This window comes from Drosophila gunungcola, unplaced genomic scaffold (genome assembly GCF_025200985.1).
Source record: "Drosophila gunungcola strain Sukarami unplaced genomic scaffold, Dgunungcola_SK_2 000010F, whole genome shotgun sequence".
Taxonomy (NCBI): domain Eukaryota; kingdom Metazoa; phylum Arthropoda; class Insecta; order Diptera; family Drosophilidae; genus Drosophila; species Drosophila gunungcola.
The window spans coordinates 739042-758843 of NW_026453198.1; the positions used below are offsets into that span (position 1 = coordinate 739042).

Consider the following 19802-nt stretch of genomic DNA (forward strand, 5'->3'; position numbering starts at 1 on the left):
CGAAAAAAACATAATAATAAAAAACAAATCATATCTGTTTATACATTTTTTTAATATTTCGGGATATAGTAATAGTTTATACAGACCATTATATAATTTAGCTCCCATATGAACAATCTGAAGAATATATTTAAAAAACTTCGCTGATTTTAACTAAATTGAATAAACTATTAAATTTAATTATCTGATAGTTTGAACTTATATGAACATATTGTGTTATAAACTTGTATTTAAAGACTAAGTATTCGAATCTAATATCCGGGAGCTCCTCTTAAAAAATGCGTTTTGCTGTGACCACTATATAAAGTTTTTTGAAAAAATGGCGGTTTCCCAAACAAAAAAAAAATTGATTTTTGAGCCAAATTTCGGTCTTAACAATATAAAATAAAAAACAAGTAAATTTTTTAAAATTTCTAACTATATATAACCCCTTAAGAGCGATGTAACTGGACCATAAAAGGGCCCCACCTTCCGCAGGGGAGCAGTATTAGGCGATCCAATGTGGAAGAGCGCGATGCACGAAGAGCGACCACAGTACCAATATGCCGGCAGTGGAACAAATTCCGCGCAAGAGAGAACAAAGGCGTTACTTTTTGTTGTAGTGCCAGATGTAATAAACTGCTTATTTCAATTGCCCAGCAGCGCCATGGCCAGAGGGGGAGGGGAAGAGCGGTTGTGTCTACTTCGCCAGCAGTAAAGCGTATGCCGCACAAAAGGGAAAGCGAAGTCATCTGTGGACGTTTTTGCTGCAATTTAATATACCGAAGAGCCAGCTCCAGCTGTAATCCAACTTCGGCAGTAGTTTGCTGAGAACACTACAGTCAATGTTTGTTGTTGTGCTGTAGTTTGAAGAAGAGCCGTTCACAGATGCTGGGACTCAAGGGTTAAAAAGTGATGATGATAAAGAGAGTAACTGAAGGCAGAAGTGACGGCACCCAGGGCGCCGATCACTGGGGGTTTTTTGGAAGATTGGTTAGGCTTGGAGTTTGTGAAGGCCCAGCTAGATCTGACAGAATTATATCTGCATTTGCCTTTTTTTAATGCACAAACCTTTTGACATTCACTGAAAACGACCAAAAATCATTTTGGAAAACAACCCTTTGGTTGGCGAGGTTTAAATTATTTTATTCGGCTGAGCAAAATCCCTTTGTTGGGGGAACGCCTCCAGACATTTGGAATTAAGGCTGTGATAGAGCGCTCCAGATTTTCCATTTTGGCATCCATTTCATCAATTTTGGAATGCAAATCATTCGCTACCACACAACTGTCGCAATGCCACAAAATATTCGGCGAGTTTATTAGAAGTTTGACCGCCTCTGCCTGTAGGTCAACACAAGCGATATGATAGGCGCGATGGCAAAACGAGAAACAGCGTCAGATCAGCGAAGCGACATTGAAAGCTAGATGACGACTGACTTTTTTCAAAGTTGCAAGGGTATATAAACATCGGCTGGTTTGATCTGCATACCATGTCATATCAGTTTAAAGTCAATGTATTTGATTGCTTGTTTAAAAACCCAAACGTATTTTTGGGTTAGTTTATATAAGCATATGGCGGCAAAGTCTGTTTACTTACAGAGTCCGAAAGCTTAATTTATATATGTATATACAGTTGTGATATGTTACTATTGGCATACTAAATCTTAATTTTAAAAGTAACAATATTATTTAATACAAATTGAGTTACTGAGTAATCAAACCATTTTAAAGAGTTAACAACAACTAGCGCCTTCGCTTAAAATAAAGGCTCCTGCATCTGGCACTATCATTTCTTTAGTGGATATGTATATTACAGAAATCATATTACATGTTAAGAGAATGAAAATTAAGCATTAAAATTACGTTGCTGAATTCATCGCTTGGCCTTAAAAAATTATGTGTTGATTGCCTTGGAGCTGTGGATAGTACCAGTCTCAGGATTGCTATATTTATTATTTGAGGGCTATATCTGGCACTTTCATTTTTTAAATGGGTTTGTATAAAACCAGGAATCATATATCCTATAAAGTTTTTGGAGCTAGCGGGGAATCCTACTGCAACATAAGAGCGTTCAAATTACGCTGCAGTATAGTGTCCTTTACCGAATTAAACACGACATTGATGTTGCGAGTATCAATGGCAGTGGTAAAATGGTGGTAGATCCTACTAGAGTTGTTACTGCGACGAACATTCATAAACATTTGTAGTATGAAGTTCTGGACATCTAAAACTGAGTGTGGATTTCCAATAAATTGCGGATAGTACCAGCGAATGTCAGTCTCAGGATTGCAAACTTTCTGTTCAAGCAAGTCGGTTTTGTTTAGAAATAAAATAATTGATATTCCTTTGAACGAGTTGTTGTTGACAATGGTGTCGAAAATATTTTTTGATTCTTCCAGACGATTGGTTTTCCTGCAACGGTAACTTTTTACTTAACCTTTTTGTCAAGTATTAATAATTAATTTACCTGTCTTCCGCAAGCACTTGATCAAACTCCGAACTAGATACAAGAAATATAATTGACGTAACGGAGCTATCAAAACATCTTGTCCATTTTTGTCGCTGAGTCCTCTGTCCACCCACATCAACGAATACAAATGGAATGTTCTATAAGTCACCGAGCTTTAATTGACAACATCATGGCTTTATTTAATTTGCTCACCTGTACTTTAACGCAAAACTCATATACCCCTTTGGTTGCCTTTCTGCAATGCAATATATCCTTATGTGTGGGCTCATAATCTGGTTTAGCCAGCCGTTCAATTTCGTCCAAAAAATAGCTAACAGAATCGCTCTGATAAACAAAATAGTCCAACATTAAAACATAATGCCACTTTGCGCACTAGGGCTAGCTTACAATTTGAAATTCACGTCTTCTTTCGAAAGCTCTCCTAATACCGCGATCTTGCCACAGGCGGCGTATTTGTGGTGCATATTCCATAAACCTATGGGACTCAATTGCATTGCTTTCCATTAGTTTAGCATCGTTGGCATCGAGTTCTCGTCCGTCACTACCCCACGAGATATCCAGCTTTTCACGAGCGTCCAACAAAACTTGCATACCTTTAACGTTAGATTAATAAAACAAAATAAAAAAGGTACATGAAAAATGACGACTTACCTCTTATCACATTTTGATATATTATATCCTGATACTCGCGGACCAGATCATAATCAAAATTTACGCCATGAATGATTCGCATTTGTTTAAGGAAAGTTGACTTGCCAGATTCCCCAGCGCCTAGGAGCAGTAGTTTCACCTAGAATTAAAAAGCCCGTTGGCACCAAAGATACATTTTAATTATTGTACAATGAAAGGAAAGCTATGTTACACTTTTTCTGTTCCCTTCTAGAATGCGGGTAGCGCAAAAGGATTTGCTTATAGGCTTTTTTTTCATCATTATGACATGGTAAAATCAACTTCGGCAAGATTAAATTTACTTTCGGTTCTTGGATAAACGGTAAAAGTTAAGTGTTGATTTTGTATTTTGATTACATCTAGGCTAAGGGAAAAGCGTGCCTAAAACCAGATAGCCAAAATGTCAAATAAAAATTAACCGCATTTGAACTCCTGCTACCCCAAAAAGAAATGTCCATCCTCCGGTGTCGAAGGAACTTTCTGCTCAAAAGAAGAGTCAGAAGAGAGTACACTAAACACACTAAACAACACATAAAAAAGTTTGTCAAATCGGCGCAGCAAGGTTTTTGCGAAAAATAAGAAAGATCCTTTTGACCAAATGTTGAAGACCACAGGCGCAAATGCATTGACGAACTCCCAATGGAAGCTTACGAATCCTTAAAAAAAACAGGTCATCCCAAAGGCAGCCATAAGAAATCCAGCTGAAGGATGGTGTGGCTCTAGTCAGCAGAAGGCAGATATTTTTGCTGATAACCCAGGACAGACTCAAGCCGTTAAGCATCACTCCGGCTGAAAATCGAATCCTCGTTTAAATGCGCCCGGACAGGTCATGCTGTTAGAGGTAGAACTTCAGAGCAGAAAGGTAAAAGCCAAAAAATCTCCAGGTTAAGACCTTCTCGACTATAAGACGATAAAACTTTTTTCTATTAAAGCAGTGTTATTTATAGTGCTTCTGTTTAATAGTTTATTACTGTCGGGTCCGTTGTTGGTACTAGACCGAATACTGAATCTGAAACTTGTTAAAAGAGCTACTCCAGGGTGGCAATTTGGTTTCTACACCGGGTAGTAAACTTTGCTTTAGAAGCCATGGAACAGAAAATGTATACCGTTTCCATTTTTATGGACATACAGCAAGCATTTGACAGCGTTTGGCATGATGGTCTACTCAGCAAGCCACAAATTCTTTTGACGCTGCATTTATTTATCCTAGTACAAAGCTTTATCTCCAATAAGAAATTCAGTGTAGTTTGAAATGGACAAAAATAGTCAAAAAGTCCTATTGTAGCATGTTCACATATCGAATGCCCACTGTACTCAGTGTTATGCATAAATATTATTTCAAAGACTTTGTAGCACTAAGCCACAATGTTTATATAAACCAAAGTCCCCAGCATATCTCAAGTACATAGTAATATTGACCACTATGAGAATGCAATGGGCAAGCACAGTGCTGAGTCGGCTCTGTCACCATGTTAACATAATACCTTCTCCCTTCCGCAGCGACTCTTCGCCACCATTTATATATAAACATACATAAATGCCGACGTCACTGACGGAGCTGCTGCAATGGGATCGTAAACAGAGCAGAAATAATAATAATTGCCCAAAGGGAGAAAAATTTAAGAATATCACACGATCGCCGCTGGCGTACCCCAAGGCAGTGTGCTTGCCCCGACTCTGTATTCGCTCCATACTTCTGATATGCCGGACTCCTAGAGATGTTCGGAAGTATGCTGACGACACTGCAGTTTTGGTAAGAAGTACAAGCTAGATATCGCAACCATAGGTCTACAGGAGTACGTGACGCGCTTGTGTCACATTCGCCACAAAACCAATAAACTGCATAGGAATATCTCTGCATTAAGACATGAAGCATTCTATTACTACAAGGGGGTTATCCTAGGCAGAAAGCTCACTTTCCAGAGTCACACCACTATGTTTAAACATTCATTGCTTGCAAAGGCTGCAAAAATGTCTTGGCTTCCTTCGTCAAAAAACAATCTTTCAATCACAAATAAAGTTCCCATTTACAAGTCCATTTTGAGCCCTATTTGGAAGGATGCGTTACAAGTCTACGGCATTAAGGCTAAGACTTATTTAAACAAAATTAGAGTAGCACATAGTCAGATAGTAATAAAACTTTGTAATGCCCCGTGGTGTGTACATGAAAACAAAATATTTAGAAAGATACTTTAAAATCCCTTAGATTTGCGATGTTTGCCGGACGCATGCGGAAAGATACATCAAGCGTATTGGCTCTCGCCCTAATACCCTGTCAAAAAGACTGACCTTTAAATAAAAATGTTGCAACTAAAACTGGATATTAATTATATTTTTCACATTTAAGTTAAGGCACACTAAACTTATCCTAGAAAGACGCTAATGCAAGCCACACGCAATGATTAAGTAAAAACAGAAAAGAAAAGGGGCCAGTTACATTTTAACTACCTCTTTTCAGTCAAATGTATTAACCTGCAACAAAGGTAATGATGTAAAGGTTAAATATAAGATAAAGGACCTGACCTTTATCACTTTACCACTTTGGGGTATGAAGAGTCGGGGGTGACCACTCTTTCCCCGACCACCGATGCATAGAATTCACGATAGATAAACTGGCAAATAACCTAAGGAAAACTTTTTGGGTGTATTACACTAAAATCCTAGCCACTAACGTAGAGACCAAAAACCAAAAAACCAAGGAAAAACTAGGGAAGATAGTTAACATCCTCACAGAAGCCTGCCGCGAATCTTTCAAAAAATAGTTAACAATCGTTTAATGGAACTCCCTGCAAAGAAGAGCAACCTGCTGCTGTAGGTTCTGGCTATCTTCTATCCTAAAGACTTTCAACAACTAAGCGGAACAAACAAACAGGAGGAGACCTCAGATCCTCCTTTTGTCTGCTAGACCATTGTAGTGTATTAAAGGCGAGGTCATGGCAACACAGGTCGCCAAAAATCTGGATTCAACACTATTTCAAAACAAAGACATTGACCTATTCTCAGTCCTTTAAAACTACCTCAATAACAGTCTCTGAGTGCCGAAAATCTCTTAACGAGATGGCCAATCATCTCAGAAGTCAACTCATATGGGTGCCTGGTCACCGCGACATTGTAGTCAATTACGTAGCTGACGAGCTGGCTAGACAAGGGACGACCGCTGATATCCTTCCCGAGAAGGCCACAGTGGACATGCCCATTACCGCTTGTAAGCTTATCTTTCTGATAGCAGATGGCATTCAATCCCCTCCTGCATACCAACAAAGTTAACTTGGCCCACACGTAACTCCAAATGAACAAGAGCACTCATATAGTGCACCAGGGAGGACATATCCTTCCTAATCGGCGCAATCATAGGTGCACAGGCAATCATGCACGAAGACTCTTTTATGTTTAACAACATTATTGCTGAATTTGGTTAATAATTACATATTTGACTCTTAACAAATTATTTTGAATCGTTTCGATTCTAGCATTCAGAATCTTTGCAAATTCACCGTCCCTGTTTTGGTTTAAAAAAGATAAAAAAGAAATCAAAAACATTTTTAATATACAGTTTTTTATGTGGTTTTTATTAACATTTTAATTAAATACAAAAAAAAACTCACTATTTGCTGAGATATAACCTGTGGAGTGGGGTCTTCAAAAAAAAAATCGCTGCGTCCTGGTTGACATGATTTCAGCCCTTGTAGAGATCGGAAAAAATTATTAATTTCTAAAGATGTTGTTATCGGGTTGACCACTTTCAAAAAAAAACAAATGGTTTGTAGCCAATTTTTTCGACCTTTTCGAATGTTTTATAAATACTTATAATCCAGTTTTTTTAAAGTCCGTGGAAGACGCGATAGAGAGTAGTATAAAAAAAAAGATTTTTATTTAATGTAAATAAAATTTAAAAGTGATTGTGTTCTTATTATTAACTTAATGTACTATTTCCCCTTTTTCTTTGCCTTCGGAAACTTTGGTCCTCAACAATACTTGAAAAGTTCACAAAAGTTTTCAGTACCGGAAATATTTGGAAAATTGAATTTGTGGCCGCTATTGATAGGTTCTTCGATTTAATGCGTTAGACTAGTATAACAATAATGGCACTAGCTGAGGGACACCAGCGGGCCAAAATGTAATCAGCCCTAAGGCAGCAATACTCATACTAATCAAACGCGTTTTGCCAGTCAGCTGACTTTGTTTGGGAACAAAATTGACCAAAAATATGGAAATTCGATTATGTTAAAGGGAAATCCAAAAACGTTATCAAATTCACTTCCGATTGAAAACTAGAACGGGCCTGATAGATATTAATATTATTTTGTTTTGTATGTATTCTGAACTAGTCTGTCCGACCCTTTATTGTCCATTTTCGTTCACCTCTTGCGCTCTCGTTTTGCACGCTCCAAAGGGACAGGCCGTAACAAGCATTGACTATAGTAAATTAACGTCCAAATTTATGTTTTCGACAACAGATGCCGCTTTCGACTTAATGCTTTAAAGCGCGAATAGAATTGCAGGCACCATCTGTCCCTGCACATTTATGGATTGGTTAATAAAATAACGGATATCTATCAAGGTTCGCAAAATATGCTCAATCAAATTTTTCTTCTTAAGCAGAGCACACGCATCGGTCTCTTACCGACAGCTCTACACGAACAAAACCTTCCGTCGTTCAGCCGTTAGTGTTAGTGTTGGAATCGCGGAAGACACTTTTTAGTCAGTTCTGAAAATTGAAAAGTGAATTTTGTGGGCATAAATGAGCGACTTTCGCTACGATGAAGTGTCTTCTAAGAGTGACTTCCGCGACATTTTTAAAAGTGACGAAGGAGACACATCATACACTTCCAAAATTTTTCCAGAAGAGCCTTTTCAAATAATTAAAATATATATAAAAAAAAATAATAAATTATCGATTTCATTGTGTGCAATAATTATTATTGTTGTTCAATTAATTTAATTGAAATTATAATAATAATATAATTATTACAAAGAACCCGAAAGGGTTCATGCAGGCCAAAGGAGGTACATCTTGGAATGTTAAAAGGATGGTAGTTGCGGGTTGGTCTAAAAGGAACATTAAAAGTGACAAGATTGTGCATAAAAAAAGTTCCAAGCATGATTCTACGATTAACAAGAGTAGGTAAATTAAGAAATAGTAATCTACTAGGCAACCTTACGTTTTGACCCAAGTTTAAACCATGTTAAAAAATGAGTAGACTAATAGTTTTTTATGAAAAGTCTTCAAATCCTTAGCAAATGACTTATTTGTATCTTTAATATTGAAAATTAAGAACAATTTACTGCGATTACAAACAAATCTCACAACAAAACGAAGTTTGTGCGCAAAATAAGTCAAAGTCAAAGAGGAAAAGCGAGTAATTTCAGTAAAAAAAAGAGGTATGGAGAATATGTCAAATAACTCCTTTCCGCTTTTTTCCTCTATATTCAATGCTTTACAAAATGTGTTAGTGTTCGGATTTACTTCAAATATCCGCCGTTTTGTTCGATACTCTGTTTCCATCTAGACGGCAGCTTCATAATACCCCTCGTAGAAGCCCCCCAACCCTCTTTTGAGTTCAACTTCAACGCCTTAGACAGGAACAAGCGGTAATCACTTGGCGCTGTGTCCGGGCTATATGGTGGATGCGATAAAACCTCCCATCCGAGCTCCCGTAGCTTCTGACGAGTCGTGAACGAAGTTTGTGCTCGGCGTTGTCTTGGTGGAACACTACACCCTTCCTGTTGGCCAATTCAGGACGCTTCTGGATGATAGAATAAAGTAATTCTTACAGGCCTTAGAGTGATTTAGCGATTTCTGGGCATTAAAGTATATGTATTCTTGATTATGTTCAATAGCCAATTCGATCTTGCCATATCCGGCTGTACGAACGTCGAGATGAAGATTTTAGTATTTCTTACACAGCGCAAGTTTACTTTATAACGGAGCCACGCCCACTCTAACGCCCACAAATCGCAAAAGTTTGTTATGTCACTCTGAGACTTGTTAGCCCGTAGCTATTGGGCTTTGTGTGTATGTTTCGGTAGACAAAAATTTTTGAAATCGAGCTAATATTTAAGAAGTTATTCGGCTATAAAGTCCTCTGCCGCCGCTCTGCCGCTGCTCGGCCGCTATTTGGCCACTGCTTTGCCGGTAATTACTGCAGTAGAGAGACAGATCAAAAGAAATGTTAGCGGAAGGTGAGGTGTTGCACGCACTTAGCTTCTGGTATTGGCTATGCAGTTCGACAGATGGCGCCACCTAAATTTCGATTGTTTTGTTAGCGGAGGGTGAGGGTGTTGCACGCACTTAGCTTCTGGTATTGGCTATGTAGTTCGACAGATGGCGCCTCCTAAACTTCGATGGTTTTGTAAAACATAGTTTAAAGTTTGTTGGCTAACTAACGGGTATCTTATAGTCGGGGAACTCGACTATAGTGCTCTTTCTTGTTATACCTTTGCATTTATTAAAGTATACTTGTCCTTGGTCAGCGTCACCAGGAGAGTCGATATAGCCATGTCCGTTTGTCCGTCCGTTTATACGCAAACTACGTATTTAAATCGCAAACTAAATATTTAAATCGGCCATATCTGTCGGTAGACACACAAATTTTCAAAATCGAGCCTTAATTTTAGAAGTTATTGACAATTTTTTTTTGGTTTTGACGTCGCTGGATATTTGAAAAACGGCGTTTAAAATCAAAAACCTAATTTTTTACTGGCACTAATTACTTATGAACCAGCTTTATTACCAAGTTTAGTATCTTCGTGCAACAGCCTTAATAATTGGTGCGACTATATAGTTCTAATAAATCTCGGTGTGCTGAACCGATTTCGAGATAAATGATCTCAAAGAGCCAAAATGGACGATTTTACGGGTACTTTGATTCTGAATACTTTTTTACTTCACTGCCTGAACCTATAATCATTTTGTGCTAGTACAACTATTTGGCTAAGGATCCTCATACCCATATTTTTTTTAAGTTTTATATTTTACAAAAAATGCAAACACATTAAAAGACCTAAAAGAGCTTTGTTTGGTGGTTTCTAAATATAGGCTATACTATTTTTGTGAAATGCCTACAATATTAGTGTAAAATTGTAAATGAACACAGAAAAACGCGTTTAATGTTTCAAGTGTCAATAAAAGTTAAGAGCGAGTGCACAACTTTTCGAAGTTGTTTACCCAAAACTATAAATCGGCTGCAATTAAAATGTTAGCACAATATTCTAGAGATAGTATAGACTTAAATAAGACAACAAAAAAACTAATTTTTTAAAACCGTGAATCCCATGAATCTCTTTAAGCCCTTGCAAAAATAAAAGATTATTACGGACCATTATTCAGGCTACAGTATGAGGTTCCAAAAAAAAAACCCAATTTTCAGTCAATTATTATTTTACCTAAAGCAAAGTCACGCGGTTGACTATCGAGAACAATCAATAGCTTAAGAAATATGTAGGGTATGACAAGTTTGATTTTGTTTATTTATTTCGGGAATTACAAAGTTTCAAATTAAACAGAACAAATATTTGCGTTTTACGACATTCGCATTACTTCGACATTCGACCATTCGACATTCGATCATTCTTTGTCAATCATTCGGCATCAACTGAACTTGGCGCGATATTTTGGTGTGGAATTTGGGTAGAAGAGAGTGATGGATATACAGATCATATTGTTGGAGAAGGATGGAGAGTGGTTTGCGATGATGAAGAAATTATTCTCTTCGTTGTGAAATCTAATCATTCAATATATCCCCATCCCACAATTGGTCATCTCGAATCTTCATTCGCTCCTGAATGAACCCCAATTTTTTCATATATTCTGCAGCTGTTGCGGTTATTTTCGGTTCCTCCTGGTTGACTTCTTTCTGTACCTCATAACGCCCAATATTAAGTTATTTGTTTATTTTATACGGACCTAAACATACTGTGTCCTTTTCATAGCAACTAATTCTCCTACGGCATAATAAGTTTCAACCTTTCTTTTCTCATTAAAGTTCTTTCGGTTCTCTAGCTGCACGTTCTCAATGAGCTTTGTCAAATATTTCTTCTCGCTTATTACTTATCTCTTCTATACCTAAGTCTTCAAAAAGTTTTCTTAAATCGGCGTTTTTCTTTCGTATTTCTAATCCAGTCAAAATTTTAAACGGACTATACTTGGTAGTTTGAGGTGCAGTGCTGTTTATTATCTGTTGAATTTACTGGGTTTTTTTTTGGCACATCTTGTTCAACATCGGTAAAACAATTTTGTTGCATCTAGGCATGCCTGTGGTGATGTGAAGTAGTTGAATTTCTTTGCGGCAGCAGTTCTTCTTGAACAGTCCAGAAGTGAATGTGGTCCATGTGAAAGGTTCCAAAAGGGTTCTTGAGCCTTGTCTATGGGACTGTGTAATACCTCCTTCTTTCTTGGCTTGAACTCAATGATCAGACATTCATTAGATCGTTAACTGCGTCTTTGTAAATGATATTATTCTTCAAAAAGAAGTCTTCGTATATGTCTTTGCTGGTGACTACGGATTTTACAGTCTTAATCCAGCTGTCATTGTTTTGTGCCTCTAATAATCGTGCCTCATCTTGGTTCCAGCTCTGTGCAGCCCTGGAAGAGCAGGTAGACTCCACTTTTTCAACGCGTTTACGCTCGCTAGAACCTCAAGTTCGTAAGAACTTTATTTTTCTTCTCATACTTGCTTGCATCTGTATGCACTTCAGTTTTTGCCGGCCAATCAAACAGTTTGAGTACTGGTGCTGATGCTAGTTGAAGGAAATTAAACCTTCCTATTTTATTATTTTTCTCTCGCAGAAAAACGGTCATTGGTCTTGCTGCTGAAGCATAATCTTTGATAAATCGCCGCATGTATGACGTCAGACCCAAGTAACGCTTCAAAGCTTTTTTGCTTTGGGGAATTGGATATTTTAATTTTCTCGTTAGTTGGTGCTATGATGCTGTTCTCGATGGTGTAGCCTAGGAAATTGATTTTGCTCATTTAAATTTGTGTTTTTTCCATATAAACTACGATCTTCGATTTGAATGAAATCCCTCAACGTAGCGGTAAGATTTCGGCAGAATACAGCAGGAGAGTTTAAGATGCCAAATGGTACATGCGTAAATTCGTACTGCTCGTTTTGTGCAACAAGTACAACTGGTGATGCATACTCTGAAGAACTTGGTACAATAATTCCCTCTGCCAGCCATTCTTGCACTTAATTCTCAATAAAACATTTGTTCTCATACGAGGTTCGTCTTGGGCGTTAATGAACTAAAATGTCGTCTTCCAATCAAATTTTCATATTCACTGGTCAGTGAATTGATTTTTCTGGCTTATAGCCTGCTGCTCTATCTTTAGCTTTTGATTCTTGTCCAGGTGGAACAAGTAAACTTTCCAAAAAGAAGTTTCTTCGAAGATTTCTTGACACAAATACGCTTAAATATCCTTTGGCATTAAACATAAATCGCATCTTGAGTCAATTATGGCTACAAACGCCACGTCAATAACTTTCAGTATCTTGTAAATTAAACCTTTCGCAGCTTTAAATTCTAGCAGATTAACAGACTCGTTCTTAGCAGAATATTTTGTGTTCTTCTCATCACTGTGCTTCGAAGTGGGTCCTTTCTTGTTGCAGTTATAGCAAACTTTCCTCGTCGAGCTTAATCTGCTTGCTTATATCCATTAAACTATAGATAAATTCAATGCATGTCACTTTTAGCTGCTTCTGCCTCTGCCGCAAAATCTTATGTACTTCCCCCGAACAAAACTATTTCCCAAAATCTTGCTCCTGTAAGGCTTGGCTCCTCCAGCCAGAAGCTGTTTAGCATAAATAAATGTCTGCAAGTTGTCCCAGCGCACCGTAACAGCAACATCCTCGAATTCAGACAGCCACTAATTGACGTCATCTTTTTTGGAGCCCCCAAACAAAGAAACACTTTCTTGAAAATCGCTTAAAGTAAATCTTGACCTTTCAGGTGCATTCGTTTCTTGGTAGTTTGATGAACAACTGACGCTTACAGAACCTTCATCCGCACCGCCACCCACATCCAGCCCAGAATGATTGAACAGTCGATCCTGTAAAACACTTTTTCTTCCATTTTTTTCCAATCGCAGCTCGGAACACTTTGCCCACAGTAAAAAGGAACTGTCATATCAAGAATCGATCTAGAATCCATGGTAATGCGTCTAAGCCGTTTACAAATGGTTTTACAATTCAATTTAACACAAAAGATTTAATTAACGTTAAACAAATGCAATCAAAATTTTTCAAATAAGTATGTTATATGAAATCCCCCTTTCGCTCACCACATCCAAATGGATTTGACTGCCCAATACGTTCTCTTCTTGCTACGAGTCGACAACTCCTCCAGTCCAGTCCACTCTCTTCGGTTGCAACTTGTTCTCTTCAACGATGTCGTCACAGCACTGCTTTCTCGTCGTTGCAGACCTTTGCGATATTCGTCGTTTATTTTATAAACTCCTGACTCTGACTCATTTATGGTTTTAATTACGCGTCCAACGACACCTCGGTCATCTAAATCTCATACTCCGTTTAAAAGATATTTAAACAAGAGTTTCACAGCATTTATGAAATGAAAACTTTTGTCCTTCTGTTGGTTTGTTTGTATGTGAGTTTGTTTGCAAGTATTAATATCTTTAAGTAAAATAATTACGGAACTACGGAGCTTAAATTAGGTTTTTATGTTCTAATATTACCAAAGTCGTTGACCACAGTTTACGTAAACAACATCGCTTCGGTCAAATTTCTGACCATGCTAAGAGCCGGCAAGCACTGCACATTTTCGTGACCGCTGCGAGCTTCTGTTAGCTTTCAGTCAATCCCTTAAGTTCAGTTCTGATTTATATTCAATAAAGAGCGCATCGCTCATTAAACAAACTCCGGCAACCACCGTTAATCAATTTATCATTTGAACACTGACTGAGTCTCTAGGCCAGCAGTGAACGGAGGGCAGTTAGCCTTCCATCGTAATTGTCATAACTCTTCAGTGGACGAAAACTGACCATCGGGCAACCGGCCACCTACCTACGGGAGCTACGCGGAATCACCATCCCCGTATCGACGTAAATTGGCCAACCAGCCGCATCCCTACACAGAGCCACCATCGTACCAACATAAATCGACCAAACCGGCGATCAACCACGTGACTACAGGGACTAACTACTGTAACCTTATTAAAACTAATTGGCGCTCAACTAGTAGTTACATATTAACCTACCGGATAAATCAAAAACTTGGAAGTTTAAAAGTGTCGACGGCGCGGGAAAAACGTAGCTGCGAAACAAATACACAATTCACAAAACATGTAAGTGGGCCCTTAGGCCAAATCTTTTATGTCTTCGACCCAAAGTTTATATAATTCGAATCACTGTAAAGTCTCAGGAAAAACAAGCATTAAATTCTGTCCCTGAAACAACAAAGCAAAAAATTCAAAATATATAAATAAACGAGTGTGAAGTGAGTTTTTTAAAAATCTCAGTATTTATAATTTTATAATTAACAAGAAAGGAAGCAAACTTCGGCAAGCCGAAGTTTATATACCCTTGCAGCTATTGCAAGAATTCAATATTTTTGAAAACATTAAAATTATGATTTACTTGCGTATATTTCTAAAAACATTGAAGCAATGATGATTTGCAGCTCATTATTAGGTAGTTATTTTATATAATTTTATTATTTCTATTGGAGCTATATGCTATAGTCGTCCGATTTTGATGAAATTTAAACCGTAATTCTGAAATATTTATCCATTACTATATGTCGAAGAACTTATAGAAAAATTTAAAAACACCAAAGTTATAATTTTTTTTATTTACTTTTATGATTGTTCCTATGGGAGCTATATGCTATAGTCGTCCGATTTTGATGAAATTTAAACCGTAGTTCTGAAATATTTATCCATTACTATATCTCGAAGAACTAAAAAAAAAATTAAAATACAGAAAAGCTATAATTTTTTTTCATTTATTTTTATGATTGTTCCTATGGGAGCTATATGCTATAGTCGTCCGATTTTGATGAAATTTAAACCGTAATTCTGAAATATTTAACCATTACTATATCTCGAAGAACTAAAAAAAAAATTAAAAAACAGAAAAGTTATAATTTTTTTTTCATTTATTTTGCCGATTGTTCCTATGGGAGCTATATGCTATAGTCGTCCGATTTTGATAAAATTTAAATCATAATTCTGAAATATTAAACCATTACTAAATGTCGAAGAACTAAAGAAAAAATTAAAAAACAGCAAAGTTATAATTTTTTTTCATTTATTTTTCCGATTGTTCCTATGGGAGCTATATGCTATAGTCGTCCGATCCGGCTCGCTCCGACTTAAATACTACCTGCAATAGAATGACAACTTTTGGGAAAGTTTCATGCAGATAGCTTAAAAACTGAGAGACTAGTTTGCATATAAACGGACGGACAGACGGACAGACGGACGGACAGACGGACATGGCTAGATCGACTCTACTAGTGATGCTGATCAAGAATATATATACTTTATAGGGTCGGAAACGTCTCCTTCACTGCGTTGCAAACTTTTGACTGAAATTATAATACCCTCTGCAAGGGTATAATAATTTAACAGCCACAGTTAGGATATTTTTTATTGTGTCCCAAGTATTCCAGTGAACATTTTATTTCAAGAAAAACTATTTCTGTTAATTGTTAGCCGGCTCGAGGTCAGGACGTTGAACAAATAACACCATTTTCTTAATTTCGGTTATTGTCAATATATTTCGGATGCTCATCGGCAACCGTCTTCAGGACAACTATAAAATAGTAAGAACGATTTTAATATTCTTAAGAAACAGAAAACAATTTACATTCGACATACATTTAATTTACACGTCTGCGTCCGGTGACGTGGATTTGTTAACTAATTTTTCTTTCCCTAGTAAATGTCTACATAAATTAGCGCCATTTTCAGTGTCCGTTTTGTAGTTCATCCGTATGTCTGTAGGTGTTTTTATGATATGTAGCATTTCTATGGTGAATTGTTTGGCATAGTGTTTTTCTTTAAGAAATCTCCTTGTTTGTCCCACTGTGTCTAGTATTGCACGATCAATGCACTTTCTTTGTTTGATGTTTTAACATAAACAAGAAAGAAAGCAAACTTCGGCAAGCCGAAGTTCATATACCCTTGCAGCTTTTGCAAGAATTTAACATTTTTGAAAACATTAAAATTATGATTTACTGCGTATACGTTTAAAAACATTGAAGCTATGATGATTAGCAGCTCAATTATTTGATAGTTATTTTATATATTTTTATTATTTCTATGGGAGCTATATGATATAGACGTCCGATTTTGATAAAATCTAAACCATAATTCTGAAATATATAAACCATTGCTATATGTCGAAGAACTGAACAAAAAATTAAAAAACAGAAAAGTTATAATTTTTTTTCATTTATTTTTCCGATTGTTCCTATGGGAGCTATATGCTATAGTCGTCCGATTTTGATGAAATTTTAACCGTAAATCGGAAATATTTAACCATTACTATATGTCGAAGAACTAAACAAAAAATTAAAAAACAGCAAAGTTATAATTTTTTTTCATTTATTTTTCCGATTGTTCCTATGGGAGCTATATGCTATAGTCGTCCGATCCGGCTCGTTCCGACTTATATACTACCTGCAATAGAAAGACAACTTTTGGGAAAGTTTCATGCAGATAGCTTTAAAACTGAGAGACTAGTTTGCATATAAACGGACGGACAGACGGACAGACTGACAGACGGACAGACGGACGGACAGACGGACATGGCTAGATCGACTCTACTAGTGATGCTGATCAAGAATATATATACTTTATAGGGTCGGAGATGTCTCCCTCACTGCGTTGCAAACTTCTGACTGAAATTATAATTATTTGCATATAAACGGACGGACAGACGGACAGACGGACAGACTGACAGACGGACAGACGGACGGACAGACGGACATGGCTAGATCGACTCTACTAGTGATGCTGATCAAGAATATATATACTTTATAGGGTCGGAGATGTCTCCCTCACTGCGTTGCAAACTTCTGACTGAAATTATAATACCCTCTGCAAGGGTATAAAAATTCAGAAGAATTCAAAGACAAAATCAACAACACATATATTGGCGACGATGAAAGATTAATTTCATTTGACGTAATTTCATTATTTCCGAATATACCGACAGATCTAGCCCTGAATAAAATTAAAAACAAATAGACAATTATACAAAAACACAGTTAAATACCGCAAACAATATTTATGGACATAATAAAATTTTGTATTCAAGAAAACAGATATTTCAAATTTGAAAACAATTTTTACACACAATTAAATAGAATGCCTATGGGATCGCCAGCCTCGCCGGTCATTGCAGATATTGTAATGGAAACTCTCCTGGACAACAGGTTAGAAAAACTAAGACGACCTCCAAGATTACTGACAAAATACGTAGATGACCTGTTCGCAATCATTCAAGAGGATGACATTAAAACTACACTGACCATGCTCAACTCTTTCGCCAATACTATAAAATTTACAATGGAACTAGAAGAAAACGATCAATTAGCTTATTTGGACTCAGTAATAATTAGACGTGGAAACCGATTAAAATTAAAATGGTACAAGAAACCAATTGCGTCCGGACGAATCATCAATTTTTACTCCAAACACCCAAAACAAATGATAAAAATACAGCTGGAAGCTGTATACAGAGAATGCTCAAAATTTCAGACACGGATTACCACGAAGAGACGACTCAGGAGATTAAATCAATGTTAACAGACAATGATTTCCCAAAACACATAATAAAAACATTATTATCGGAACACAAAACAACAAAACAAAATAGCGTTAAAAACAATAAAACAATAAAAACATTATCCGAACGTGTAGCGAAATCGGAATGCTATGACAAAGAACACATTAAAATCTATATATAACAGAAAAAAATCAAAGATAAATGAAATTGACAAAAAGACGTGATATATAAAATACCGTGCAACGGTAACAACAACGAAATACATGATTTATATAGGAACAACAAAATCGAAACTAAAAACTAGACTAGCACAGCACAAATCGGACTTCAAAGCTAGACACCATACGAACGCGCAAAAAACAGCACTGTGCCAAGAATAATCACTCTCCGAACTTCGAAGAGGCGAGTATCTTATCACAAGAACAACACTATGCCAAACGATTCACCATAGAAATGCTACATATCATAAAAACACCTACATACATACGGATGAACTAAAAAACGCTCATTTATATAGACATTTACTAGGGAAAGAAAAATTAGTTAACAACTTCCACGTCACCGGACGCAGACGTGTAAATTAAATGTATGTCAAATGTAAATTGTTTTCTGTTTGGTAAGAATATTAAAATCGTTGTTATTATTTTATAGTTGTCCTGAAGACGCTTGCCGAAGAGCATCCGAAATATATTGACAAATAACCAAAATTAAAAATATTGTGTTATTTTTTCAACATCCTGACCTCGAGCCGGCTAACAATTAATATACTTTGGAAAGGTCGCCAAAACCAACTAGAGAAAAACTATTTCTTTTGGTGTGATTTGCAAGATCTTAAACAAACAAAATATAAAAGCCATAATTCTCAATGCGAAATGCGCATCGCTATTTCGCCTGCCATTTCAGTGTTTTTTTCACTGTGTAATAAATATAATTTTATGCAGCGGCCGCACATTCTGTCACCCTGCAGACATTGTTGGTGTTTTTATTGTCCCGCATATTAAAAAGAAATACGACCCCCAAAGTCTTTCGACTTTGTCTTTGCTTGTGCAGCGCTTTGGCTTACGTACGCACGTACGTAATATAGGAACAGAAAACAATACTCAAGCGACTCAGAGTCCGAGAGTGAAGGGCAAGTCCAGGCCCCAACCCCAATACGCAGTCCCCCCGTCTCTCCTACAGACATTATGCAGTTAGTAATGCCCTTTCAGAACAGGCCGCTCAAAATCACATAAGAGAGCAGGGATTAAGACAACAAATTGAGGAATTGGCCGGCAGGGTGGCCGCTGTAAGTACTGCATCAAAAACGGCCAGAAAAATAAAAACATACACGGCGATTCAAATAGATGTAACGAACCTCTAGATGCTGTAAAATGCTTGCCCGAATTCGCGCGTGCACAAGAAACATGCATCTCCTATCGGCAGGCGGCCACAGCCGCTTACCACATCAGACGGTATGATGGTAGCTCGCGCCACTACCAGGCGGTTATCATCATTAGGAGCAAGATAAGGGGCCCCGCCAACGCCGGCACAGTATTGAATTTCGACGCGATAAGTATACTCCGGAACCAATGGTTGTTGACTCATCCCGTTATAAGCTCGTACAACCGACCCAAGCACAGGCTTACCAAAACGAAAAACCGGCTATATCCGGCCGTTCAGGCCCTATTAAAAGACAAAGAGTTAATCATGTCACTCAAAGCGAAGAGCAGGCAGACAAAAATTATGCTAGCGCAGCCTCCAGTGCAATGGCGAAAATCGATGACGATGCCATCGAGGAATATGATTCGGATGCCATCAATTTTTTAGGGGAAAATCTCTGCTACCCGTCCTCAGACGAAGAGTAGCGGGGCCTGTTATGAAATTCCTCTTAGACACGGGCGCCTCTAAAAGCTTTATTAGACCTTACAAGGGGCTAAAAGGCGTCCGTCCAGTAG

General features: G+C 37.3%; 1 protein-coding gene across 3 annotated transcripts in view; it reads right to left on the reverse strand.

Moving 5' to 3' along the window:
* Window positions 1-1496: 1496 nt before the first annotated feature.
* Window positions 1497-19802, reverse strand: part of LOC128263671 (guanine nucleotide-binding protein subunit alpha homolog) — a 43397-nt gene continuing 25091 nt past the window's right edge. The window contains exons 1-6 of one of the 3 annotated variants that reach the window (XM_052998753.1): window positions 13399-13417; window positions 3101-3239; window positions 2837-3042; window positions 2642-2773; window positions 2447-2586; window positions 1497-2391 (exon numbers count right to left, since the gene is read on the reverse strand). In XM_052998753.1, the coding sequence (XP_052854713.1) occupies window positions 2031-2391; window positions 2447-2586; window positions 2642-2773; window positions 2837-3042; window positions 3101-3182 (921 nt within the window). In that variant the 5' untranslated portion in view covers window positions 3183-3239; window positions 13399-13417 and the 3' untranslated portion in view covers window positions 1497-2030. Of the gene's footprint in view, window positions 2392-2446; window positions 2587-2641; window positions 2774-2836; window positions 3043-3100; window positions 3240-13398; window positions 13418-19802 lie in introns of those variants that run through there. The other 2 variants (XM_052998751.1, XM_052998750.1) reach the window with 2 other exon arrangements.